Source organism: Nelumbo nucifera, chromosome 2 (genome assembly GCF_055504915.1).
Source record: "Nelumbo nucifera cultivar China Antique chromosome 2, China Antique-T2T, whole genome shotgun sequence".
Taxonomy (NCBI): Eukaryota; Viridiplantae; Streptophyta; class Magnoliopsida; order Proteales; family Nelumbonaceae; genus Nelumbo; species Nelumbo nucifera.
Window position 1 is genome coordinate 58,613,367 of NC_142650.1, and position 24,133 is coordinate 58,637,499.

Genomic DNA, 24,133 nt, shown 5'->3' on the forward strand with positions numbered 1-24,133 from the left:
TGATCATCCAATTCGAATGGATGGCCCGTTCTGACAACAAAAAATAACAAAATGAAAAAATTGCCAAAAACCATTGAATGGATCAATGGGTAAACGGTTCAACCACTCGGGTCAACGGGTCGTTGACTAATTCAACGGTTTTTGGCCAAGGGTCGGGGTTGGGGTAAAACAGAATTGGTTGCCTGGACAGTACCCAATTAATAAAAAAACCGACGACCCGTTCTGACAAAAAAAAAATACTGGCAAAAAATTGAGTGTCTGAGGTCCATTAAGCAGTACCATACGTGTTATGTCATTTAAGCGTGTGACTCATACGACCTGAAGACGGAACCGTTCTAACCACTGGTTTTCGGGTCGACGGTTGGACTGTTTGGTTTGAACGGATGGCTTGTTCTGACAACAAAAATTAAAAAAAAAAACGATAAGAAACCATTGAACGGGTCAACAATTCGACCACCTGGGTCAATGGGTTGTTGACCGATTCAATGATTTTTGGCTAGGGACTGAGATTAGAATAAAACAGAACGGGTTGTTTGGATGGTTACCAATGAAAAAAAAAAGGCCAAAAACCTTGAACGAATCAACGGGTCGACGGTTAGACCGCTCGAGTCTTGAATTAATGGATCATTGAATGATTCAACAATTTTTGGCCAAAGACCAGATCAACAGGTCGATAGTTCCATTCCAGCCCCTGCGAAGCAGGGTCCCTCCGCTAGTGTATTATTAACACAAGTTAGGCCAAGACTTCTGTTTCTTCACTCTTCTGTTTTTCTATTTAACCAAAGTATAAAGGGATTATAAAGATAATATGTATGGAGTAATTGAATATAATATGTATAGGTAGATATTATCTACTGGATCCAGGCCGTCAATTTGATGGGCCACCCTTTTGGATCTAACCAACAGGTTCTCCCTTACCCCTTATTATACCACCCATACCCATACCTCATCCTATATTGCGCATTTTCTTCCTAAATTCTTCTAAATGGATAATGATTAGAAACTTTATTTAATTTATAATTTATAGTTTTTGCTTTATTATTCACCAGGTCCCTCTCCCAGAAGTGACTTTTAGAATGTTTCCGTTAATAGATACAAAAACACTAATTAGGGTTTAGGTAAGGAGAGTAATGCATCTTCATTAATAAACTCACTGCATGAGTTTACTTTCTCTGTTTTGGCTTTCTCTTCATTTCTTTCTGTTTCTCAGGCTTTCCACTAGATTCACAGAACTTATAAAAATGCAGTGAGCCACAAAAAGGTAAAAAAAAAGACTTACTATTAATTCTTTACTCAATATGACATTACTTGTGACATAAATCATCCAAGGTATACAAACTAAAGAAAAAGTAAATCAAGGGTCCACATTGAAAGGTGAACAAGGGCAGCAATCCACATAATCCAACAGGGATTATGAATATCTGGTCCCTATTGCCTCTGATTTAATTGATCAAGATGTACAGCAAGGGTCAAAATGGGCTTTGACTGGGTGACCAAGCAGTAAGAGAAGCATAAATTCCTCATCCTTCAACAATCTTTACAGGAGAGCTGCACAAAAAGACAAAAAAATGCAAAATTAAAACAAACAGATATAGAACAGAGGATACTACAGAAATCAAGGCTGTTTAGAATCTTGCTCAATGACCATTACATACCCAAACGGGCTTTGTTTGATGGCTAGTAGCTCGACATCCAACTGCAGATCCAAAAATAGGGCAGAATCCCAAGTTCATGATTGAGAACAAATAATAATAACAAAAAAATCACCAACAGCTATCAGAAACAACAATCAGAAAGTAAAAGTGTTGCTTTTTTCAGCAATATCAGTTCTAGAGGTAGAAATGCTCTGATCTGTAAGGAATGCAAGGAGTAACCTTTGACTCTGAAATGCAAGGAAAGATAAAGGAAGGGGCAAAGTTTCCTGGGGTGTATAACTTTATTTTGTGTCAATCAAAATCCCATCATCCAGAGAAGTAAGTTCTATATATAGAATATGGATCATTAAATCACCATAGCTAGGCTGAACAAGGAGTTAAGAGCTTTCTTTAATCATTGTGATGAAATTTGTTATTAAAATATATGGGAAAGAATGAGACATACAACATTGTGCCAAACCAACCCCCAACAATGACCTAGCCCTCGCTAGCCTCCCGTCATATGTGTTTCTACAAGTCCCCACCTTGGGGAATCAATGTCCAATACAAATGATTCTATTTATCTCTTGTCTAGTTAGTTTATCTGCATGGCATGGGAACCCATTTGTAAAAGGGGTTGAGAACTTGAGGCTGGAATATTTATTGGGGTTGAGAACTTGAGGCTGTAATATTTATTGGGGTTGAGAACTTGGATTTTTGGGCAAAATCTCTAGGGTACCTTGACATCAAAAGTTTCTAGAAAATTCTCCAAAAATCATCTAAAAATCAGGCAATTCAAGATTGTCAATTTGGCATAGCCCATAGGATAATTTCAAATTATAGAAAAGTTTGGACTTACTATAAATGGTAATTGTAATTACTAGAAATGGATATGGCACTGAACAAAGCAGAATGGTGAAACAATATTCATGTAGTTGGCCCTTAAAGTTGGAAAAATGCTTAATTGAGTTGGGTTGAGTTAACTTATTAACTACTTATTACTGTAATTACTACGTTATAATAATTCCCATCATTACTATTTATAGTAACAGAACAACTTGCTATTTATAGAAAAATAATATGATAACAAGAATCAGAAAACGATTAAATGAGATTAGCAGGGAGGTTGAACTAACAGAACAACTTGGTCCGCCCTTACTCCCTTAGCCCCTCAACTCAAGCACTCAAACCGACCCAAACCGACCAGGTCGGTTTTGCCTAACACAGGGTCGGTTTCGGTTTCATTTTCAGGCAACCCGACCAGGTCAAGTCGGTTGGAAAAACAGCAGTAAACCGACCCAACTCGACCCGTGAACAGCCCTAGAAATTAGCATGTTACCTCAATTGTCGCATTTGGAGGAATTTCTTGGACTCCTTTACTTCCATAAGCTAGTTCTGGAGGAACTATAAGCAATCTCTGCAGAAACACATATCACATCATCAAGACTAGGAAACCTAATCCCACCACAAATAGTCAAGTAAAAGATAATGCTTATGTACTTGCTCTTGTCTAACAACTATGCATAGAGTTAGCAAACAATTGTGCTTGCTGGAGTTGGCTCTATTCAGTAGATAGAAACTCTGGTGATCATATTTCTCTGATAAAATGGAAGTCAAGCAGTAGTATAACAAAAGCCATCTTATCAAAATTGTGGTCACCATACAGGTTCTCAAGGATAATGCAGTTAAATATGATAAAATAGAAAGGCTAGACATCTGACTCCTAAACAAACTTCCATTTCATCACAATTACCTATTTAGGAATGAGTCATCACTTTGAAGATTGAGACACAACAGCAAAAACAAGAGAGAAAAAAAAAACAACTTTTCAGTTTCATTCATGTGCAAAAGGTTAATCCATAATAAAACTAAACAACAGTTGACCAAAGGACATGAAAGATAAGAATTAATGTTAGAAACCAGTCTCACCTGGCCTCCAACCCGCATGCCTTCAACACCTAGATCAAGTCCCTTAAGGACGTTTCCTCTCTCAGATTGACCCACATCAAATCCATAAGGCTGCATCAATTCCAGAACAAGTAAATCAGCCTAAAAAGTAAAGATCACCTCAGAAATTTATTTTTCATATAAAACTAATAAATCATTTTATGCTTATATTCACCAATTTCAATTTTGTTCACAATAGGACAGCATGTATGCAGGTATTGGTTTGGTTCCCAAAGTCAGATATGGATCAACCAAACATGAGTGCTTTGCATTATAACAATCGTTTAATGATTCATCCTCGCATGGCATGCAGTCAGACTGCAGAACATTGCATATCCAGTAATATCCAGATAGAGGCCGCCCTCGTGGGTTTGGATTTGTGACATTTGCAGATCAACGGGGAATGGAAGATGCTATAAGAGAGATGCATGGCAGGAAATTAGGTGGTAAAGTAATCTCAGTGAACAAAGCCCAACCCAAGATGGGGGGAGATGATCCAGGGTATTGTTACAGCAGAGGCTACTCATCAGGTGGCAGGTGCAGCCATGGGGGAGGAGATAGGTCTGCAGGACGGTCTGACTGTTTCAAGTGTGGACACCCAGGGCACTGGACTCGAGAATGTCCCTCTGCAGATGGTGGTGGTGGTGATGGAAGGTTTTCTTCACGTTCTAGGTTCAGTGGTGGTGGTGGTGGTGGCAGCAGTGGTGGCCATGGAGATTTCTTTGGAGAAGACCGTTATGGTGATCGCTTTGGAGGAGACCGTTATGGTGATCGTTTTCGAGGAGACCGTTATGGTGATAGCTGCGTGGATGATCGTTATGATGGTGGACACTATGGAGACAGGGAGCGTATGGAAAGTAAGGACAGCAACAGGTATGGAGGTTGTGATCGTTATCCCAATGATCGGTACCCACCTGGTGAGGATTGCTTTTCAGGTGACTGTTATGGGGATTCAGATAGGTATCCAAAGAATGGATATGGAAAAGACAGGAATTATGATAGAGCTGCTGGTCCAAGAGGAGGCAGCAACCGGTATGGTAGTGGAGGGCCAGCACACCATGAGGGAGGTAGCTACAGAGACAGGCCAGGGCCATATGATCACCCCAGTAGGGGAGGGCGTCCATCTTCTTATTAATGATATTAAAGGGTCATTGTTTTTTCAAGACAGTTCTAGGTCTTTTGTATTCAGTTTCTTGCACCTGTTTCAAATGAGAAGGTGGTTTTAAGTAGAGCTGGATTGATGATGCAATGTAATATATTTTCTTGCTTAGTTTGTGCTTATCAAAAAAAATAAAAGAATAAAAATTATCACGAAACCTGTCCTCCATTCCATTTTGTCTAATCATACTGCTAATCATATATTTATATATAAAATTAAAAGAGATGAATATGAATATATTTGTATGCCATATAGATACTGTCTTCCAAAAGAAGACAACAGTAATCATATGTCAGCATGTATGAAAACTAGTGTCATAGATGCACAATTGACTACTTGAAGAACCTGAGATGCAAGAAAAATGCCATACCCAAACTTACCGTTCCACCACCAACACCAAGTCCTTGCCTACTTGTCATAAAAGTTATGCCTCTCCACTTGGCAACATAGTGGACCTACGGGATGAAGTTAACATACTTATATCCACTATAACACAGTTAATGTGATAAGACAAATGAAGAAAAAAGAATAAGCATGTGATGATGGCTGGATGCTTCACTTTACCTGTAAATTTGTTTTAAAAATAACTGGGAGTGGATGTAGGATATTTGTTGGATCAACAAATGAATACCCATTATTTTAGATATCAGGATATGAACCTTGATGAACTTGATACCTATTTGGAAAAACTCCTAACATAAATTTTCAATTGATGTTTCTATAAATAATGCAATTAGAAGTTAATATTTGACTTTGATGTAGGTTTATAAATATGTAGTATGATGATTAGTGTTCTTTTCTCTTTTTTAGAGCCTTTTTTTTATCAATAACAGAAACTTTTATTAATAAAAGGAGATGGAAAAGATACAACAAGAAGGGGGGTAAAATATCTTACCCCACCCTATAAAAACATCACATTACAAATACAGCCCAAAAGAAACTAGTTCTTCCCACCCCTAATAGCTAAGATTCATTAATGAAGATCCTAATAGCTAAAATTCATTGTAGTTATGTTTTCATTTACAAATATGTTTGTAGGTAGTCATTGCAGAATTTTTAACATTATTTGTTTGGATACCTAGGCTTGTTCATCTCTTTCTCTTTTCCTTGTCTCTAAAGTAGTATATATTCACTTAACTAGGTCAGTCCTTTTATCCTTATGAACTACATTTTTAGCACTTTAACTACATTTTAGGCTCTTAATTTCCATGTTGCAAGATCACTGTTGCTATATTTCCTAATATTGGCAATGGAATAGAGATTATAAAATATAGATTTCTTGCCTACTTCATGATTTTATATTCTATATACCCCACAGTCCCCACCCAATTGACATGCTCACCACTTTAGGTGGGTTCTAGTATCCCATGATCCTAGGATCAGGGAAATTCAACTCATAGAGATATGGCTGCACTAAAGTTCACATCCAAACCCATGTAACATAGTTTCTAAAGGAGAAACCACTAGAAAATGAGATGTAATTAGAAGAAACTATGAGTCATGTCTAACACAGTAAAAATGCGAAATGCATTTCTATGCAAAGTCTTCCATTAGAAGGGAAGTTTCCATTAACTGCCAATGCAAATTGGCCATCTATTGTTAAGGTTATAATATCAATTTATGCAAATCAAATTAACCAATTGAGGCAACACCATTGATCAATGAACTTGTCACCAACTTCTCCAAATTTGTAGTATTGCAATTGCAGGTATGGAACATGGACATCATTGATCAACTGTGATGATTGAGAAACAACATATCGTATTCCAGCAGAACAAATTATTCAAGGTTGTCATTTAAGACCGAGTAGTTACTCCACATTAATAGCCAATACTGTTTTCCCTTCCTACCTTTTATCCAATCAATGTTTAGTTACACAAAAACAAGATCAGGGAGATCCATAGATGTGCATCTTTATATGTTCAAACATTTAAACTGGTTAAGTAAAATTTGTCAAAACATATTCCTCAGAGCAAGAATGAAACAATAAGGTTGAGTGGTCAACAAGTATGGATGTAGATGAGTACTGATGCAGGCATTGAAAAGGGAAAGAAACCATGGAAGAAGAAATCAAGTTTTTCCTACATCATCCTCCAGTGGGAGTTTAACTTGGGTAAATTTTAATAGATTTTAGGTTATTTCATGTTCAATTATCATTGTAAGTGTTTAATTAGTCTATAGAGCCATAATAGCTTTTAGGTTATTTCATGCTCAATTTCATGTTCGATTAGAGTGATTTTAGGATTTAGATAAGTTGAATTTATAGTTTCATCTCTCTTCAAAAGTTTAATAAATCAAAACTTGCTTGTTTTTGACTTAACTGTAGTGTCATTATACAAGTTTTCAGTTGCCTAATCAACAAGACAAAGATCTTGTGGATCCAATCTTGTAAGAGAGAGCGGTCAATTTATTTAAATATATAAATACGCCCACATATTATAATTCAATAATAGAGCTGGAATATGGAATTGAGTTGAGTTTTATTTTTGGAGGTCCCTAGGAGGTAAAACTTTTCCTTCTCTTCTTCTATTGTTCTCCCCATTTTTATTGATACTTCCATTATTCTTTTAATTTAGTTGGAAGTTATTTTTACAACATAATCTTGCGCAATTTCTTTCTTCTTTCTGGAAAAAGACTACTAAGTATTTTACTTCTCTCAGAATTTCTGCAATTAATTTATTAAATTACAGCAGTTTCTTCTAAATGATAGAGACTTGAAAACCCCATCAGTTTTTTCTTTCCACTCCCTATTTAATATAAACCTTATTTCACAGCAGATCTGCCCATCATGGGTCTGTTTCAACAGACTCTATACCTGTGCACTATCAATTACTCAATCAGAAAATGCATAAAAAAAGTCAACCTGTAGAGGCCCAAAAATGTAAGTGTAAATTACTTATACCACCTCTCCTATGAGGTTAGTCAAATGCTTATATCACCCCTCAGATTTATCTAATAACTTATACCTCCTTTGACCACAAGCTACATGGAGTTTGTTTATGGAAAGACAGAGTTAAGACAGAAGTAGATTGTTTACCAGAATGTCATTAACAATAAAATATAAGTTTTACTTCCAAAATATATATTTTGAAATTGATAAAAGTACCCTCATTTATAAACGCTAAATACAGTTTTACCAACTCAAAATTTTCCTTTCTTTTATTTTTTCCTAAACCTGTTTTCAAATTTTCATTCCTATCCTAACATTATGGAAGAAAAATGTGCTCCTAAAGATATAAATGATGGCATTTTTGTCCACATGATATTACAAGAAGGTGTCAAAAGGGACAAAATGGAAATTTAAAAGGTTTTACATGCCAGTTGAGCACTTTCTGCCACTAAAACTGATGGCTTGTTAGTGGAGAATAAGTAATTTAACCTGAAACTAAATAACGGAAACATGTTCTTCAACATAGTTTTTGTTTGAAAGACAAAAAACAAGTTAGTTTTGCTTCAAAAAAATAATACATGTATTTTGGAACCATCAAAATAATGGTTTTTAAAACAAAAACAAATATTGTAATGTAGAATTTTATGATTTATGGAACGTGATAATAAATAAGGAGATGAAAACATGCTTTTGAAACCAGAATTTAGAGAAAGAATCTGTTTTCAAAACAGATGGTTTTAATTTGTTTTTGAAACCACCAACAAGAAAAACAATTCACTTTGTAGAACACCCCCTAAGTTAATAGGTAAACCTGAGGGGAGGTCTTGGTATATGACCAAAACCCCACGGGAGGTATAACTGTATAAATAATTCACCCAAAATATATTGCACCTTTCATACGATATTAAATCCTAAAAATTGATATGCCTTTCTTTGAGATCAATATGAATCACATGGTTGAATTTTAACTGGGTCACAACCGTACTGCAACGCGTGATCCCTTCACAGCTTCTGGCCCACCTCCAACTTTCAAATCATAGTACCTGATTGGAAGGATATTATCATCAGGAAGAAGCTAATGCTTCCAGACTTACAAAACAAGGGAGATAAAGATAACAAAAAACTCTGTAGTGCATCTAAGGAACAACAAAATTCATACAAACTAGGAAACAATTCATTAAATTGATGTGTTGTTTGTGTAACTGAGAGAATATGACAGTTCATGATGGTTTACTAACTTCAGACCGTTTGGAAGGGTTGTATATTCACTCTCAGGTATCTTCGATCCTCTAAGCTGCAAAAAAGGTCAGAAAGCAAAAGAAAACAAGTATAAGGCAGTATTGGAAGACAAAATTAATAAAAAGCAATTGTATCTGAAAGGTAATGTAAAAGAACTTATTTGTAGATAAACAATTCTTACGGCTCGTCTACTTGTGCTAACTGCCTCAGCTTTGTCACAAACATATACAGCAGTAGCTAAATCCCAATCAAAGTTACAGAAAACAGTCAGAATTTCAACTATATAAACCCAACAAAAATAAGATAATACCAAGCCATATTCTGCAACCAATATTTGGAACGCATAGAGACTAAAAATATTCTATCAATTATTTGGATGCATAGTTAGAATCCTTGAATCCTAGCTACTCTGATCATCAAGTCCAAACTTCTGTTAGCCATATCAGATTCTTACACTCATACCAGCATCAACAGGAAGATGACCTCAGATAGGATAAATAAGGATCCAAGCTTCTCAATCCCTATAATCCACCATGATAGGAAACAACGTAATCCTAAAACCAATTGTTTTGAAATTAAAGAAACCCTAATTCAGCAATACCAATTAAGCTAATTACCAGGAAAAAGTTATAGACTTCTACTTGACATGCAATATCAATAAAATGGCCTTTAATCGGATGTTTGCGCGATAAAACTAATATCAAAATGAATTTTGTTAATTCAAAATGAAAAAAAAAGGAAATCTAGCAAAGAAGAAAAACATATGAACATAGAAAAAAATACCCATCAAAGAGATAAACTAACCAGCTGCAAGAAAACAACCCAACAAAGCCCTCCTTCCTTCAGGCCGAAGAGGTGGGGTACTGGGCATTGGCAATTCATCAGACAAGGAGCAGTGGAAACGCACCATGGACGGGTTCCGGAGGAACTGTTTCTTTCCTGTGATTGAAATAGGTCCCCTGGTTTGATTAAAGAAAACCAAGAAAGCAGAAGGAACAGATATAGAAGTGGAGAAGGATGTGGTTATGTGAACGTACCTATGCCGGGGATGGAATAGAGAGACCTGCTGAGAAAAGTTGAGGTGTGGTGCTGTTGGTAAGGGAGAAGGGAGAGCTCCATGGACGTCAGTTGGAAGTTTAGAACAGAAGAGGAAGAAGAAAGAGGAAAGCAAATTTGCCGCTTGGGAGTCTTTATTTGAAAACTGCCAAGGCTGTAGGAGAGAGACGACTGCAGTCCACACTCCAACATTACACAGTGACAAAACAGAATCTCTGAATCTGGATAACGTCCCCAATTTCATCCACATTTTCAAATTTCCAGATTTCACATCAGCCCCCACTACAACGGGAGATGTTTCCAATACACGGTTGAGATGTGCTGTGTGACGTTGTGGGGCGCCCTCATGTGGGGGGCTGATGTGAACTCAAATTTCCAAGTCATTGACTGAGGGTTGGGCTGGGTTAGCACCGGATTTTTCTGGGCCCAATGTTGGATATAAGCCCAATTTAGTCCTCAGCTAGTCCGGTGCCCCAAATATGGGCTATCGCCTGCTCAATAAATCTCAAGCCCGGAGCCCACCTATACATCTCTCTGGTTTTCTTGGTAGTACTAGTACCCACCTATACATCCCCGGTACCATAGAAATTGCCCTTTCACTATCTACTCGAAATAGACCTGTTCATGGGTCAGGTTGGGCCAGGCTTTGTCTTTATATTAACATAAAACATTCAGACCCAAGTTCGAGCCCAGTCTAACCCAAGATTCAAAATATCGTTACGTATCACTACTGTTTAGGCTTTTTCCTAATGTAATTGTTCCTATTATTGTCTTTCTTACGGAATGTTAAGGTGATGAATATGCTGCTAAGTGGTAACCCATTTTTAACATTTTTTATCCCCTGTTCCTATGTAGAGTTATGGATACTTTTTTTTTTTTTGGTAATAGAGATTGAAAATTTTCATTAAGAGGAAATTAAAGGGGGTACAAATCTTCAAAACAGAGGAACTCAAATGGGCCAAACCAAGTAGAGAAATGGTTTGTCATCAATCGATTAAAATCGGGGGAAAGGGCTGCACGAGCTAAATGGTGAGCTACCCTATTCGTCTTCCTACCACAGTGGAGGACTTTAGATTGGGTAAAACTTCTTGAGAGGCTACAAATATCTGACCATCAGAATATCCTTTCCATCCTTTGAGTTTCCAAATCACTGCAGATTGCCATCTAAGAAGAATTTTAAGCCTTTCTCCCATTGAATGTGCTGAAACCAAAGCTTGTCATTTCTACATGGCTGTGTAGTCCTTTGCATATAGACTCTAATGAACTTTGATTTTTATTGATATAAATGGTAAATATCTTCTAAGGATAATTATTCTATAACATTCTGTGTCACTTTTTTGAAGTTGAATTTATTAGGTTCATTCATGCAGAAAATCTGGTGATGACAACATTCCACAAGTCATTCTTCACCATCCAAAAAAAAAAAAAAAAGTCATTCTTCACCAACAAATGCAAATAAGAATAATTCTTGCCAGCTTCATGTAAGATAAATCCAAATTCATGTTACTGATTGTTTGCAGTGCAAATCGGAACCAGACACAAATTTTGCACCTGGGTCGGTTTTGCATCCATTTGTTTGTGATGATGATTTGCACTCCTATCTGATATAAAATTTGTACTTTTGCCTCATTTTCACCCACAGGCATCACAAAATTTGCATCCCAAAAACTGATGCAAAATTTACACCATCTTCCTACTACCTCAATTCTCCCTCATTTAAAGTGTGGAACACATCATCTTGTTTCCTACCTCACCCCAAACAAATAACCCCCCTACCTCCATTTTCTTTCATATAAGGTGGGGACTACATCATTTTATTTCTTATTTTACTTCTTAATGTCCATCAAATTGCCTTTATTTTCTGATCTTACATATCACAATGAATGGATTTACAGATGGGTATGAGTCATAGGGCCTAGGCTCTTATCTTGCAACTGTGAAGTTCAAACTTGACTAGTGCTCATACCCAACATTTCATTCTTCTTGATTTGTGGGCAATGAAGTATGAAGAAATAATGAAACATAAAAACCCAATAAGACCTTTGTAGTTTTATCAATTATACACTTGAACATGACTTCCTTTCAGTGTGATATGGTTCCATTGCTTCATCTGAAACAGACAACCTTCCTAGACACCTACTTTGATGCTTGTCCTTCTCATCCCTTGATGTTCTGCATTTCTCACTCCCTTCCACCCATCTCTTCAGCCTGTGAAGCAACCTATGCTTTTTAGAACAATTAGGTGAGACAGTTTCGATGTCCATGCAAGAATGATGGTTTTCTGAAACTGTTGATGGAGGGTTTGAGTCATGCTCTAGGACACTATCCCTCTTTTCCTCATTCTCTTCAAATTCCAGCAGCTGCTGCTCCCTGCTCCTTTCATGACGAGGACATTGTTGTTCTTGAATCTTCAATAACTCGTGCCTTAAGCATGCATTGATCCACTGTAAGTAAATCAGCTCCTCTGTATCTGCAGCATGTTCCTTTCTCAGCTGTTCCAGTTCTGTCAACAATTGATCAGCATCCCCTTTCTCTGTCTCTTCTGCATCAGTCTGCAACAGGGAAAAAATCCTCAGTCTGCAACAGGGAAAAAATCCTAAAATATACATAGCATACAATGATGGAGACTGACTATTCCAATCATCCATGGAGTGTCTCCTAGGCCAAATTTGATCCAATTGAATGATCAAAACAATATTTTCACCTACCATTTCTGGATTGATATTCCAATACGAACAGATCAGATAGTCAGGGACCATTCACTTGGATCAATTTGGTCTAGGCCATGCAGACCAGTCTCTTTCAGAGGTCTACAAATGATTTATGCTTGATTATATTTTTTCTTAAGATAAAAGGAAAAAAAGAAAAATTAAACCTTGGAGATTGATGAAGCTGAAGTTTCTGCTGATTCTAGCTTCTCCATCAGTCCTTTCTTCTCTTCCTGCAATTGATCCACAGTTTTCTTTAGCTCCATGTTTTCATTCACTAATCCCTGAAGTATGTGATCCCTCTGTTCCAATGCTTCATGATTTTCCAAAAGCTCAGCCTCTTTAGCTCGCAAAGCCACAGCCTGCCGTCTAAGAGCATGATATCGCCTGCCACATATTCTCGAAAGCTTCCTTACCTTCCTTCTAAGCAACCGATTCTCCAACCTTGCAGAACCGAGCTGCTCTATGGCTTTCAGGTATTCAACTAGCAGAGCTTCAAGTCTCCGACTCTCAGCCTCCATCGACCCAGCCAGCAAACCCAAGAATTTAACATGAACAATCTCCAGCATCAACATGTTCCGGAGCTGCAGCAGAATCACTTCTTGGTCTCTCAACCTACAATAACAGAGAAATTCCTTCTCTAACTCTCGTTCCCTATCCTGAATGGCAACGACCCAGTTCCTTAGGCGTGAAAATTCGTCTTCAAAATCAGGCCCATCTCCAATTACAGAGCTTTCAATTGATTCAATGACCTCAGTATCTGGGTCGAGCTCCTCTTCTTCTCTACAAGCTAAAGGCGTCAAGTTGAGGTTATGAAGGTTCTCTCCATGTCGAAGCTCCCCCAAGGAATTATCAGTTTCAGACGAACTCTCTTCAGTTTCTTCTGAGGAAACTCTAGGAAACAGTCTTCTTCTTTTTCTGAGGATCCCATAAACGAAACCAGCAAAAGAAAGAGCTAAAGGGATACCAGCTTTGAGATATATGGGCCTCACCCCCATCCCCATATTGAACGATTGTGTCTGCAATCTGGGTTGGTTCATTTTAATGATCAGAAACCCAATTTAGCCAAATGACGAATTTCACAAATTAAGCAGTGGGATTTAATGTTGAATACAAAACGTGAAGAATTTGAGATTCTTCGGCTTTTCTTTTAATTAGTCTCAGCTTTCCTTCCTTCCTTTAGAGAGTGGCCTCTTGCTTCTTCACCACTCTTGTTCTCTATCTCTCCTAGCTTTGCCTCCTTATTCTGTTCACCTCCTCTCGGTGCTTGGTCTTGGAATCCGATTCTTTAACGGTTTTTTAATCTGAGATTCTAACGTGGAATCAATGTAGACCCTCCAACCATGTGTCAGCCACCCCATCTACAAAATAAAAATTATATACACAAATTACGTTCACAGATCACCCACACCGTCAAAATGGCATTTATCTTTCTGAAGTTTGAATTGAAATATGTCAACTAAAAGTCCTCATGCAGAAGACAAGGATCACCGTCCAAGGTCTTTGTTATCAGTGATTGTGGAATATAATTCCCTTTCCTCTATTAATTTTTGGATAAATTACAAATACCCCCAAATACGGGCAAGTGACAAATAATCAAATATCCCATTAACTTTCATTTGCAATAAAAGGCCCTTCTGAACTTTTACTTTGCAATAAATACCCCAATCTGTTAAATCAGATGACATAATCCGTTAAATTGTCAAAATATCTACCTAAGCTTTCCTTATTTTCTTTTCCAAGCCCTTTTCTCTTAAACCTTAATTGACCCCAAAATATCTCCATTTTAGTCAAATGAAACCAGTTAAAATAAAGAGAATCATTTCACTAATATAGAAAAACGAGTTCCCTTAAATTCTTGTTTCATTTCAATGACATGAATGTCTCTCTTCATTTTAAAATATAAAAACTATTCTAATAAAACAATAGAATTTGGATCAGTTGATCGCTTTAGCTGTGGAACCAATATAAAACACACAGGGCCCACACTAAGAGGTTGAATGGTTGTGGGCCCTATGTATTTTGTGACCGATGCGGAGTGTTATAATTGGTTTTACAGCCTGCTAAGAAACTATTGCATTCAGCTAATCCTATCTCATCAAAAGTTCATGCTTGCCCCAATGGTTATTGCTACAACACTTTTATCCTTGAGAATCCGGACCTGTTCCTCATGCAGCACTCTTTCCACTAACCTCACAACACACCCTAACCACATATCGAGAACATCTTTTGTACTTGTGTATTATTATTTATAGAAAGATGTTCCCACTATAGGGAGGGATGTACCGTGAGGTTGGTGTAAGGTGGGTGCGCTCTGGGAAGAACAAATACCGATTCCACCCCTGAGGCCATAGTACTTGCAGTGTGCTTCTGCTACAGCCTACAGCTAAGGAAGGACAGAGCCCCGCTGGTTGTAGAATGCCTCTTTTCTCCTCAAACATTTCCTGCACGGTGAGCACTAATGTTAAAAATATAAAATGCTTGAATGTAATGTCTTGCATACCTCTCCCTGAGAATGTTAATTGGATTGGATTTGGTCCAATATGAGTCCATTATAGATGGACCAGGTCCAATCCAATTGATGAATACTTTGGACCATTTTGACCAATCCAATTCGATGTCTGGACTGTCCCAATTGGTTTTAATTTAGACTGGTTCCAACCGAAACCTGATCCATTGACACTTGTGTTCTTATCTTCTACAATAGATCAGATATTGGTTCAATCCAGCCCAATCTAATATAAATCTATTTCGGACGGACCAGGTCCAATCCAATCCAATAAATACTTTGAGCCATTAAGTCTGAGCGGATACAATTCAGTTAGTCTTATTGGTCCGTACAATCTGCCTAAATTGATTTTGATTTAAATGGGGTCCAATCCAAAACCGATCCATTGACACCCTACACTTAATTGGAGGGGGTGACTTGCATCATTCTAACCATTAACTAAGCGATGTCTCATGGTGAGGACTAATATTTCAAATATACATACTAAACCATGCATTCACATACATCTAAGACAGCTGATGACTTTCATAAGCATTATTACTTCTTTTTCTTTTCTGTTTTTAACAAGTATGTTTATTGTATTAAAACAGAGGATGATATCCCTGAAAGGAAAACATGTACAAGTATAATTGTTTTTGATGGGTTAAACCTGTAACGGCATTAAGCTGCATATGGCTGCACGTACAGAGTTGAGGCTTTTCCCAGGGAAATGGTTGGAGGCAAAGCAAGATCCAGAATGTCAATTGTTGTAATGGGCGATTAATCCTATGGGCTTTTTTCCTTAACGTTATTCGTTGTATTGCTGGGTTGGGCCTGGAGCTATTGGGCCTAGCTTAGTTCCTTTTTTAGTGGGTGTTAAGTGTGTCTTAATCAATCAATGGGCATAACTGTACTTTTATACATATTCTGTGCCTAGAAGACATTGAAAAACTCTGTGTATTTTGTACAGAAATAGAATCCTTAAACCCACCTTTTTTTTAATTGTCAATTTATTCAAGCTGTTCTCTTCACCAACCCTTGGAATCTTCAACTGCACTATATTTTTCAAAATTCTTGGACTTCAGGCATTCAAAATTTGCTTAATCAAATACCTGACCAAACTCTATTCATGCAATTTTGAGTTGAATTGCCATAGCTTGGTATTATATTTGGTTTGCTCGTAATGAAAAATCTTTTCAAAATCACCACATCTTACCTGTGTCGATTGCAAAAATGATTAATCAATCTTTACATCATTCTCCTTCTTTCTAAAAATACAGATTATATTGTGTTTTCTCTAGATACTTTTGGCATCATCATATTTTCTCAAAACTTAACTTGTCTGAAAATCATAGGGCGTACCTCTCAAATTAATTCAGATATCCAAGCTGAATTATTTGTTGTCTTGCAGGTTTTTCAAGAATTACAAAACTGGAATTTTGAGGAAGTATGTGTATGTTCTGATGCCCAACAATTGATAAGATCGTTCACGCATCTGATTTTTTTTGAAATCCAGGATGCTATTAAGGAACCTTAATATAAAAGATACTTTAGGGCCAGCTGAGAACACATTGCCACCCATCTATTTTATTCTCTTTCTTTCTTTCTCTCTCCCTTTTGTTACAGGTCAGCAATTCAGCAAACATGGTGGTATCAAAGCATTGACAATCTGATCTCTATTCGATTCAACCTATTCTTTCTCTTCCTCCATCTTCTATCTTCTTTTCCTTTTATGGTTACTGATTAAAAAGCCCTAAATCTGATCATTGCTCACAAAGAATCTATATCTAGGGTTTCCCTTTTGGTGTAGGGGCCAAAGGGGAAGTTTTCAGCCCTGATGAATGTCCTACTAGACCTTGTTCACAGTCGGTAGCTATTTGAATACTAGAGAGGTCTATTTTAGTAGAGAATTGGGATTAGCTGAACGCTTTAACTGTTCAGTGGGCTGTGGAACCAATGAAGAGGTTCCATGTCAGTAATAAATTCATGGGCCCCATTGTAAAATATGTGGGCCCTATGTATTTAATACTGACGTAAAACCTTATCATTAGTTCCACAATCCGCTGAACAATGAAGCATTCAACTAAACCTTGCTCTTTAGTAGAAAGGCTGAATAGACAGTCCTAGATTAAGCCTGGAGTAAGAATTCTAATTCTAATGAGAGAGGGCAACTAGGAAGATTAGGCAGAAAGTTTGGATATTATTTCACTCCCCCTTCCATAATACAATAAAGAACAATATATAGAGTCATGCAAAATAATTAACCAAAACAACTTAACAAATAAGAAGCAAATCTCCTTGATTATAGGAAATCATCGTGACACAATTCTCTCCATCTGTTCTCCTTGATTAGAGGTCCATCATCTCCACAAATCTGTCTTGACAGATTTCCTTTATTTGTAGATGTAATTATCATCCATCCAATGTGTCGCTTTCCCTACTCGGGTGGAACGTCTAACTTTGTGCTCATCTTGATTGATATTTTTTGGAATTGTTGGTGTATCATTCTCCTCCCCTTGTAGCACCACCTTGTCCTCAAGGTGTAGATTCGGATATAGCTACTTAATTTCCTCAAGTGCTTCCTAGGTAGCATCGTCGGGCGACCCATCACTCCACTATACAAGTACTTGAGTTTCAACCTTCCCATGTTTGAGAACCTACCGCGTTGCACAATTTGCCATTGGTACCGAGACCGGTCTATTGTCCACCGTGTCTTGAGGCAATGCAAGTGGAGCATCGACTTCTTCGCCCCGTAAGGGCTTTAACGCCGAGATATGAAAGACGGGGTGGATTTTAGAATCAGCAGGTAAATCCAAGCGGTATGCCACTGTGCCAATGCGCTCGAGGACTGTAAATGGCCCATAATATTTTTTGGCCAGCTTGTTGGATGACCTGTGCACCATGGAAGATTGTCTGTAAGGCAATAACTTGACCCATACCTTGGTCCCCGGTTCTAGACTTAGTTCCTTGCGTTTCTTGTTAGCTTTTTGCTCCATGCGGTGTTGTGCCTCGCGGAGATGAATTTTCAACTGTTTAAGTAAGGAATCGCGTTCCTCCAACATCTCATCCAAAGCGTGGACCTTGGGTGGTATTCTGGACATATGGTGGAATTATTGGCGGCAGACGTCCGTACATGGCTTGGAATGGAATCATTTTGATACTACTATGGTAACTAGTATTATAGTTGAATTCCGCCCACCCCAAATAATCATACCAGCTCTTTGGTTTGTCTTGGGCGAAAGTGCGTAAGTACTGCTCCAAGCCATGGTTTTCCACCTCAGATTGGCCATCGGTTTGAGGGTGATATGCGCTGCTATGCTTTAACATCATCCCACTTAGCTCAAAATGTATGCTCCAGAATTTGCTCATAAAAATGGGATCTCGGTCCGACACAATTGTGCTAGGGAAACCATGGAGCTTTACCACCATGGTGGTAAACAGGTCCGCAACCTTGGTTGCCGAAAAATTCATGGGTAATGCTCCAAAGTGGGCATACTTTGTCAGCCTGTCAACCACAACCATGATAACCATATAACCATGGGATACGGGTAGGACCACCACATCCTTGCACATTTTGGGCCAAAAGAAGTTGGTCGAAAGCCGCACCAGAGTACGTTCCACGCCTACATGGCCCGCCATCGAGTCGAATGAAACTCCCGCAGTAGTCTGTTCTTAAGCGCAGAGTCGAGGCTAATATAAAACCTCCCTTTGTAAATCAAGAGCCCATCATGTCTGGTATAGTTAGGGGGCAACGAACCAGTGTCAAGTTTTTGAAGAAGCTATATCAAGTCGGGTAGTGTACCATTCTCAATGCGCAGCTGATCCAAAAATGTCGGGGTTGAGAAACTCGTGATCATCATGGCTATAGCAGGTTCAGATTTCGGTGGCTCGTCTTCATGCATGCGGGACAAAGCATCAACTACCTGGTTAGCGCACCCAGGCTTGTATTCAATCTGAAAATTATAGCCCAATAGCTTTTGGACATAAATCTGTTGCTCTGGATTTTGCACCTCCTGATGAAGAAGTTCCTTAAGACTGCGGTGATCTGTACGGTTAATGAAGAAATGACCCAACAGATATTGTCACCATTTGTGAACCGCCTCAACAATGGTGTAGAATTCCTTCTGGTAAGTTGAGATGGCGCGCATTCGTATCCCCAACTTCTTGCTAAAGAAGGAAACTTGTTGGTTTTCTTGCACCAACACCGCACCCCCCACATTGGACGCATCCGTTTCGATGATAAACGTGAGATCAAAGTTGGGTAGCCTTAGCACGGGAGCATGCGACACTGCCTCTTTTAACGCTTCGAATGCAGCGTCTATGTCTTCTGTCCATTTAAACTGATCCTTCTTTAGAAATTCGATCAGCGGTGCCGCGATGTGGGCATACCCCTTAATAAATCGACGATAGTAACCCGTAAGCCCCAAAAACCCACGAAGTTGCTTGAAGTTGTAATTGGTGGCCAATTGAGCATAGTATCAACCTTCCTAGGTTTGGCATGCACCCCGCGTTCATCCACTATGTGACCCAAGTAATCAATGGAATGTTGACAAAAATGGCATTTTGAGAGCTTTACATAAAATTGATTAATTTCCAAGCATTGAAGAACTTGTTGCAAGTGTTGGACATGCTCCTCCTCATTGGCGTTGTATATCAGAATGTCATCGAAGAAAACGACCACAAATTTATGTAAATGGGAAGCTAGTGTCCTGTTCATGGTGGCCTGAAATGTGGACGGCGCGTTCGACAACCCAAACGGCATAACTAGGAACTCATAATGCCCCTTGTGAGTCCTAAATGTAGTTTTATAGATATCCTTCTCATGCGCACGTATTTGATGATAACCGGAACAGAGGTCCAATTTGGTAAACACCGTGGCGCCGCCCAATTCATCAAACAACTCGTCAATGGTGGGAATAGGGAATTTATCCTTGACGGTTACTGCATTTAGGGCCCTATAATCTACACAAAATCAGTACGTACCATCCTTTTTGCGAATCAAGAGAACTGAAGAGGAAAATTGGCTTTGCTTGGGTAAATGATCCCTTGATCCAACATTTCTTTAACTACCTTTTCCATTTTTGTCTTCTGGAAGTGAGGGTATCTATACGGTCGGACATTCACTGACTTCGTCCCCGATAAGAGGTGAATTCGGTGTGTGAAACCGGTGAGGAGGGAGGTCCGTAGGAGGGTGAAATAATTGCTCGTAGTGCCGCAACACCTGAATAATTGCATCTAGTAATTCATCTGGAAATTGGATGACGGTGGTGTCACTTTTTGGTGGTGCATCATGTTGTAAGTGGTACATTCGTGGAGGTTCGTCACATCCTCGGCCGAGACAAGTGCCTATAATTGATTGAAGGATATTCGTTTCGGGCTCAAAGCGTCATCTCCCCGTAACACAACTTTTTCCTCGTTCCATTGAAACTTCATTGATGGAATAGCAAAATTTTGAGCAACCACGCCTAGGTTTTGCAACCACTAGACACCTAACACCACGTCTGGGCCTTGAATGGGAAGGACGAATAATTCCACCGTGAATTGGTGACCCTGCATAGATAATAAGACCTGTTGGCACTTACAATTACACACCATGAAATCTCCGTTGCCAATATAGACTTTGAAAGCCGAAATGGGTGTGGCCTGCAAGTGTAGCATCTCTGCTAAGCCGGGTTGAATCAGATTGTGGGTACTCCCACTATCAATCAATACATGAACTCGTTGAGAATTAATTTCGCCCCATATTCACAATGAGTGAGGGCTACCCAGTCCTGCCATGGTGTTGAGACTCAAAATATCGCCGATGACAACGGAATCCTCTAGTTCAGCAATGCCATTGTCCTCCGCGGTTACGATGTCGGCGTCATCCTCCACTATTACTAACAGCATGAAAGACTTGCTTTTGCATTTATGGTTGAGAGACCATTTTTTGTCGCAATTGTAGCATAATCCTCATTGCCGCCGTTCTTGCATCTCACTCAGTGTCAACCGCTTAATGGGGACATTTGAATTGTTGGCATGAGCTTGATGGCACGTGGTCGGATTAGGGGCCGGGAGAGCTGGGACGGTTGAAGGCGGAAGAACCGATTGCAAGGCTGGTTTATTGCCAGACAATGTAGGTGGCAGACCTGATATAGGTGCTGTGATTGAAGATGAATGTTGGGCTGAACTTACGTTCCTACTCTGCCACATTGTTATCGAACCAGAACTCGTGGAATTTCCATCGTACTTGGCTTCGAACATGCGAGCTAATGAGAAAGCTTCATTTAGGGATCTTAGTCGCGCAATTAACAACTCTCGTTGTAGCATCGGTTTTAGCTCGGATGTAAAAAAGGAGATCAGCAAGGACTTTGAAATACTGGTGACTCTGTTCATCAGTCGTTCAAACTCTGCTTGGTATTCACTCACCGACGCTCGTTGGATAAGTTTTGATAAGGCACCTTGGTAATCCTCAAATTGTGAAGGTCCGAATTGTAACTTGACTTGTTGGAGGAAATCGGCCCATCCAGTCAGTAAGTTGTTATTGGACATCCACTGGAACCATTCGGACGCCATCCCTTCCAAATGAAATGCCACGATCCGTAGCCTCTGTTCCTTTGCGGTCCCGAAAAAATTGAAATATTGTTGGATGCGAAAGATCCATGTAAATGGGTCGGTACCATCGAAGCGGGGAACTTCAAGTCTCAACGAACGGGCTGCCTCGGAATCACATGTTGTTGTCGTTCGGTTCTGGAGCACTGGCAATGCGGGGGTAGGTAGCAATCCTGAAGAGTTTCCTCCATTGATATCAACTCCCTTGCCACGAGCCAGAGTTTGCAGTTGCCCAATTTGGTGTTGCATGGTTTCAAGTGATAACGTTTGAGAATTGTGTTTTGCTTGCAAGGATTGAATTTGAATATTCAATGTGTCAAATTGTTGTTTCATGGCAGCAAGAAGGTTTTCTTGCATGGTGTTGAAAATTTCGGATTGGTCAGCCATAATTTCGAATGATAACGGGTGAAGATTGGTAGGCAATGAAAGCACCAATTTATACGGCCTTGTATCGGCTCCAACACTCTTCCGAGCGAGTGTTTACTCCTACGTGAAGGGAAAGGAAAGAAAAATGGGGAAGAAACAGAATGAGAGAAGGCAACTAGGAAGATTAGGCAGAAAGTTTGGATATTATTTTACTCCCCCTTCCATAATACAGCAAAGGACAATATATAGAATCATGCAAAATAATTAACCAAAACAACTTAACAAATAAGAAGCAAATCTCCTTGATTATAGGAAATCATCGTGACGCAATTCTCTCCATCTGTTCTCCTTGATTAGAGGTCCATCATCTCCACAAATCTGTCTTGACAGATTTCCTTTATTTGTAGATGTAATTATCATCCATCCAATGTGTCACTTTCCTTACTCGGGTGGAATGTCTAACTTTGTGCTCATCTTGATTGATATTTTCCGGAATTGTTGGTGTATCAATAGTTTTGTTATGTATCAAGGTGGTGTACTGTAGGTGGACTAAGGAGTGTGTTGCAACTGGAAACTTGTTGTTGGTATTTTCTTTGCTTCAGCCATGGGTTCCAACAGAGTACAACTTGTTTCTAGTGTGAAATCAGCAGAGGGAAGCAATGTTTTCGGTTTCAAGGGAAGTGTATTCTAAAGACAACTGACCTCTTGGGAAAGCCTCTAACCTTGCTAATCCCAACCTGCACAGCTCACAAATAACTAGTGTTACTGGATGAGTATAATTTAAAACAATCGTTAGTTTCAGCCAAATTGTTCATTACTCCCTGGGATTTTATGGGACATATCAATAGAAAAAAGAAAGAACTTAAAGACAAAAATGCTAAATATTCAGCCAAGTATAGGGAAAATGTAACTATGATGTCTTGGTTACTAGTTTCAATGACTCAAAGAGTTGCAAGGACTGTCTGACATATATGATACATAACATGATGAACTCAATAAACATATTTAGGAAGAGATCACATGGTGCATGTTATTTGCTGATGACATTGTTTTAATCGATGATAAAGGATTAAATGAAAACTTAAGCTTACGGACAATTTCTTCAAAAATAAGATGTTATAAAATAGATAGGATTAAATCAGAATATATGACATGTAAATTTTATAATAATAGGAGTGCAAACCAAGGTCACATAGGAGTTACCAAGTGTAGGATGAATCTAGATCTACTCCTCACACCACCTTCACAGCACTTGCAGCTGCACATTGGGAACATCTCCCCATGAATGATAAATGACATCATACATGTGAGGGAGATATTCCCAATGTGCGGCTGCAAGTGTTGTGAAGAACCGAGGAAGAGAAGAGGTAGACATAGACCCCTTTCATTTTTAAATGGCTTGGCATTATGGCCTTTAATTAATAGCACAACCACTACGAGAACTTGTTATTATTGCATCTATTTTCAACTCATCAGCATCATCACTAGAGGAAAAGGTTTCAATTCCAAAGCATGCTCTTTCTTTATTAACACCAAAATAAACGCAATGCACGCCTTTCCTCGAATACTTACCCCATTTTCCACTCATAGATGTTATAATGATGACACCTTTATTCCAAGCATAGGCAGTACTGAATTTGGGCAATGAGGATCGAACACTAGACCACAAGGTCAAACAAACTTTGATACTATATCAAGGAGCTATTCTACATAAAAGCTTAAGTTGTTAAGTCGGTTCATGAGCAGGTTTTTATTCTCTAACACCTTCCAAGTACAAATAATAGGATTGCAAAACTAAGAATCAATTTTCCTGATTTGAAGAATTTCAATTACATTAGGGTTGAGTTTAGGCTCAAGCACATTCAGAATTTAATAAATGTTCAACCCAACTTTTATGAAGGCGGCAGGCAAAGTGACAATTTTCACAAGTTGTACACACCAATATCATGCACTAAAGAAAATGCTTGTTAAAATAAATAGTTTAATATAAACCTCTGAAAATAAGTATACTTATTGGCAGGAAAAAAAAAGCAAAGTGCATGAACAAAAAAGCAA

At 38.7% G+C, this 24,133-nt stretch overlaps 3 protein-coding genes across 4 annotated transcripts; 1 reads left to right on the plus strand and 2 right to left on the minus strand.

The window, feature by feature from the left end:
* Positions 1-1,260: 1,260 nt before the first annotated feature.
* LOC104590688 (FKBP-like peptidyl-prolyl cis-trans isomerase family protein) lies at positions 1,261-10,117 on the minus strand. Of its 2 annotated transcripts, XM_010249418.3 has the most exons (10): positions 9,907-10,115; positions 9,674-9,808; positions 9,051-9,106; positions 8,869-8,924; positions 8,616-8,673; positions 5,121-5,195; positions 3,564-3,653; positions 2,974-3,051; positions 1,656-1,696; positions 1,261-1,548 (listed from the first exon to the last, which is right to left on the minus strand). In XM_010249418.3, exons 1-10 carry the CDS (start codon positions 9,986-9,988, stop codon positions 1,521-1,523), a joined length of 699 nt encoding a protein of 232 aa, XP_010247720.1. In that variant the 5' UTR covers positions 9,989-10,115; the 3' UTR covers positions 1,261-1,520. The 2 variants fall into 2 exon arrangements, with proteins under 2 accessions (XP_010247720.1, XP_088753176.1); XM_088897050.1 differs by lacking the exons at positions 1,261-1,548; positions 1,656-1,696; positions 2,974-3,051 and adding an exon at positions 3,390-3,408 and having other exon boundaries at positions 9,907-10,117.
* Positions 3,660-5,114, plus strand: LOC148802252 (glycine-rich RNA-binding protein RZ1B-like). Its single transcript, XM_088897051.1, has one exon. It carries the CDS (start codon positions 3,985-3,987, stop codon positions 4,714-4,716), a length of 732 nt encoding a protein of 243 aa, XP_088753177.1. The 5' UTR covers positions 3,660-3,984; the 3' UTR covers positions 4,717-5,114.
* A 1,218-nt stretch (positions 10,118-11,335) lies between the features above and the next one.
* Positions 11,336-13,791, minus strand: LOC104590689 (CHUP1-like protein). The gene is made up of 2 exons (XM_010249420.3): positions 12,801-13,791; positions 11,336-12,477 (listed from the first exon to the last, which is right to left on the minus strand). Exons 1-2 carry the CDS (start codon positions 13,671-13,673, stop codon positions 11,983-11,985), a joined length of 1,368 nt encoding a protein of 455 aa, XP_010247722.1. The 5' UTR covers positions 13,674-13,791; the 3' UTR covers positions 11,336-11,982.
* Between the last annotated feature and the right edge of the window lie 10,342 nt (positions 13,792-24,133).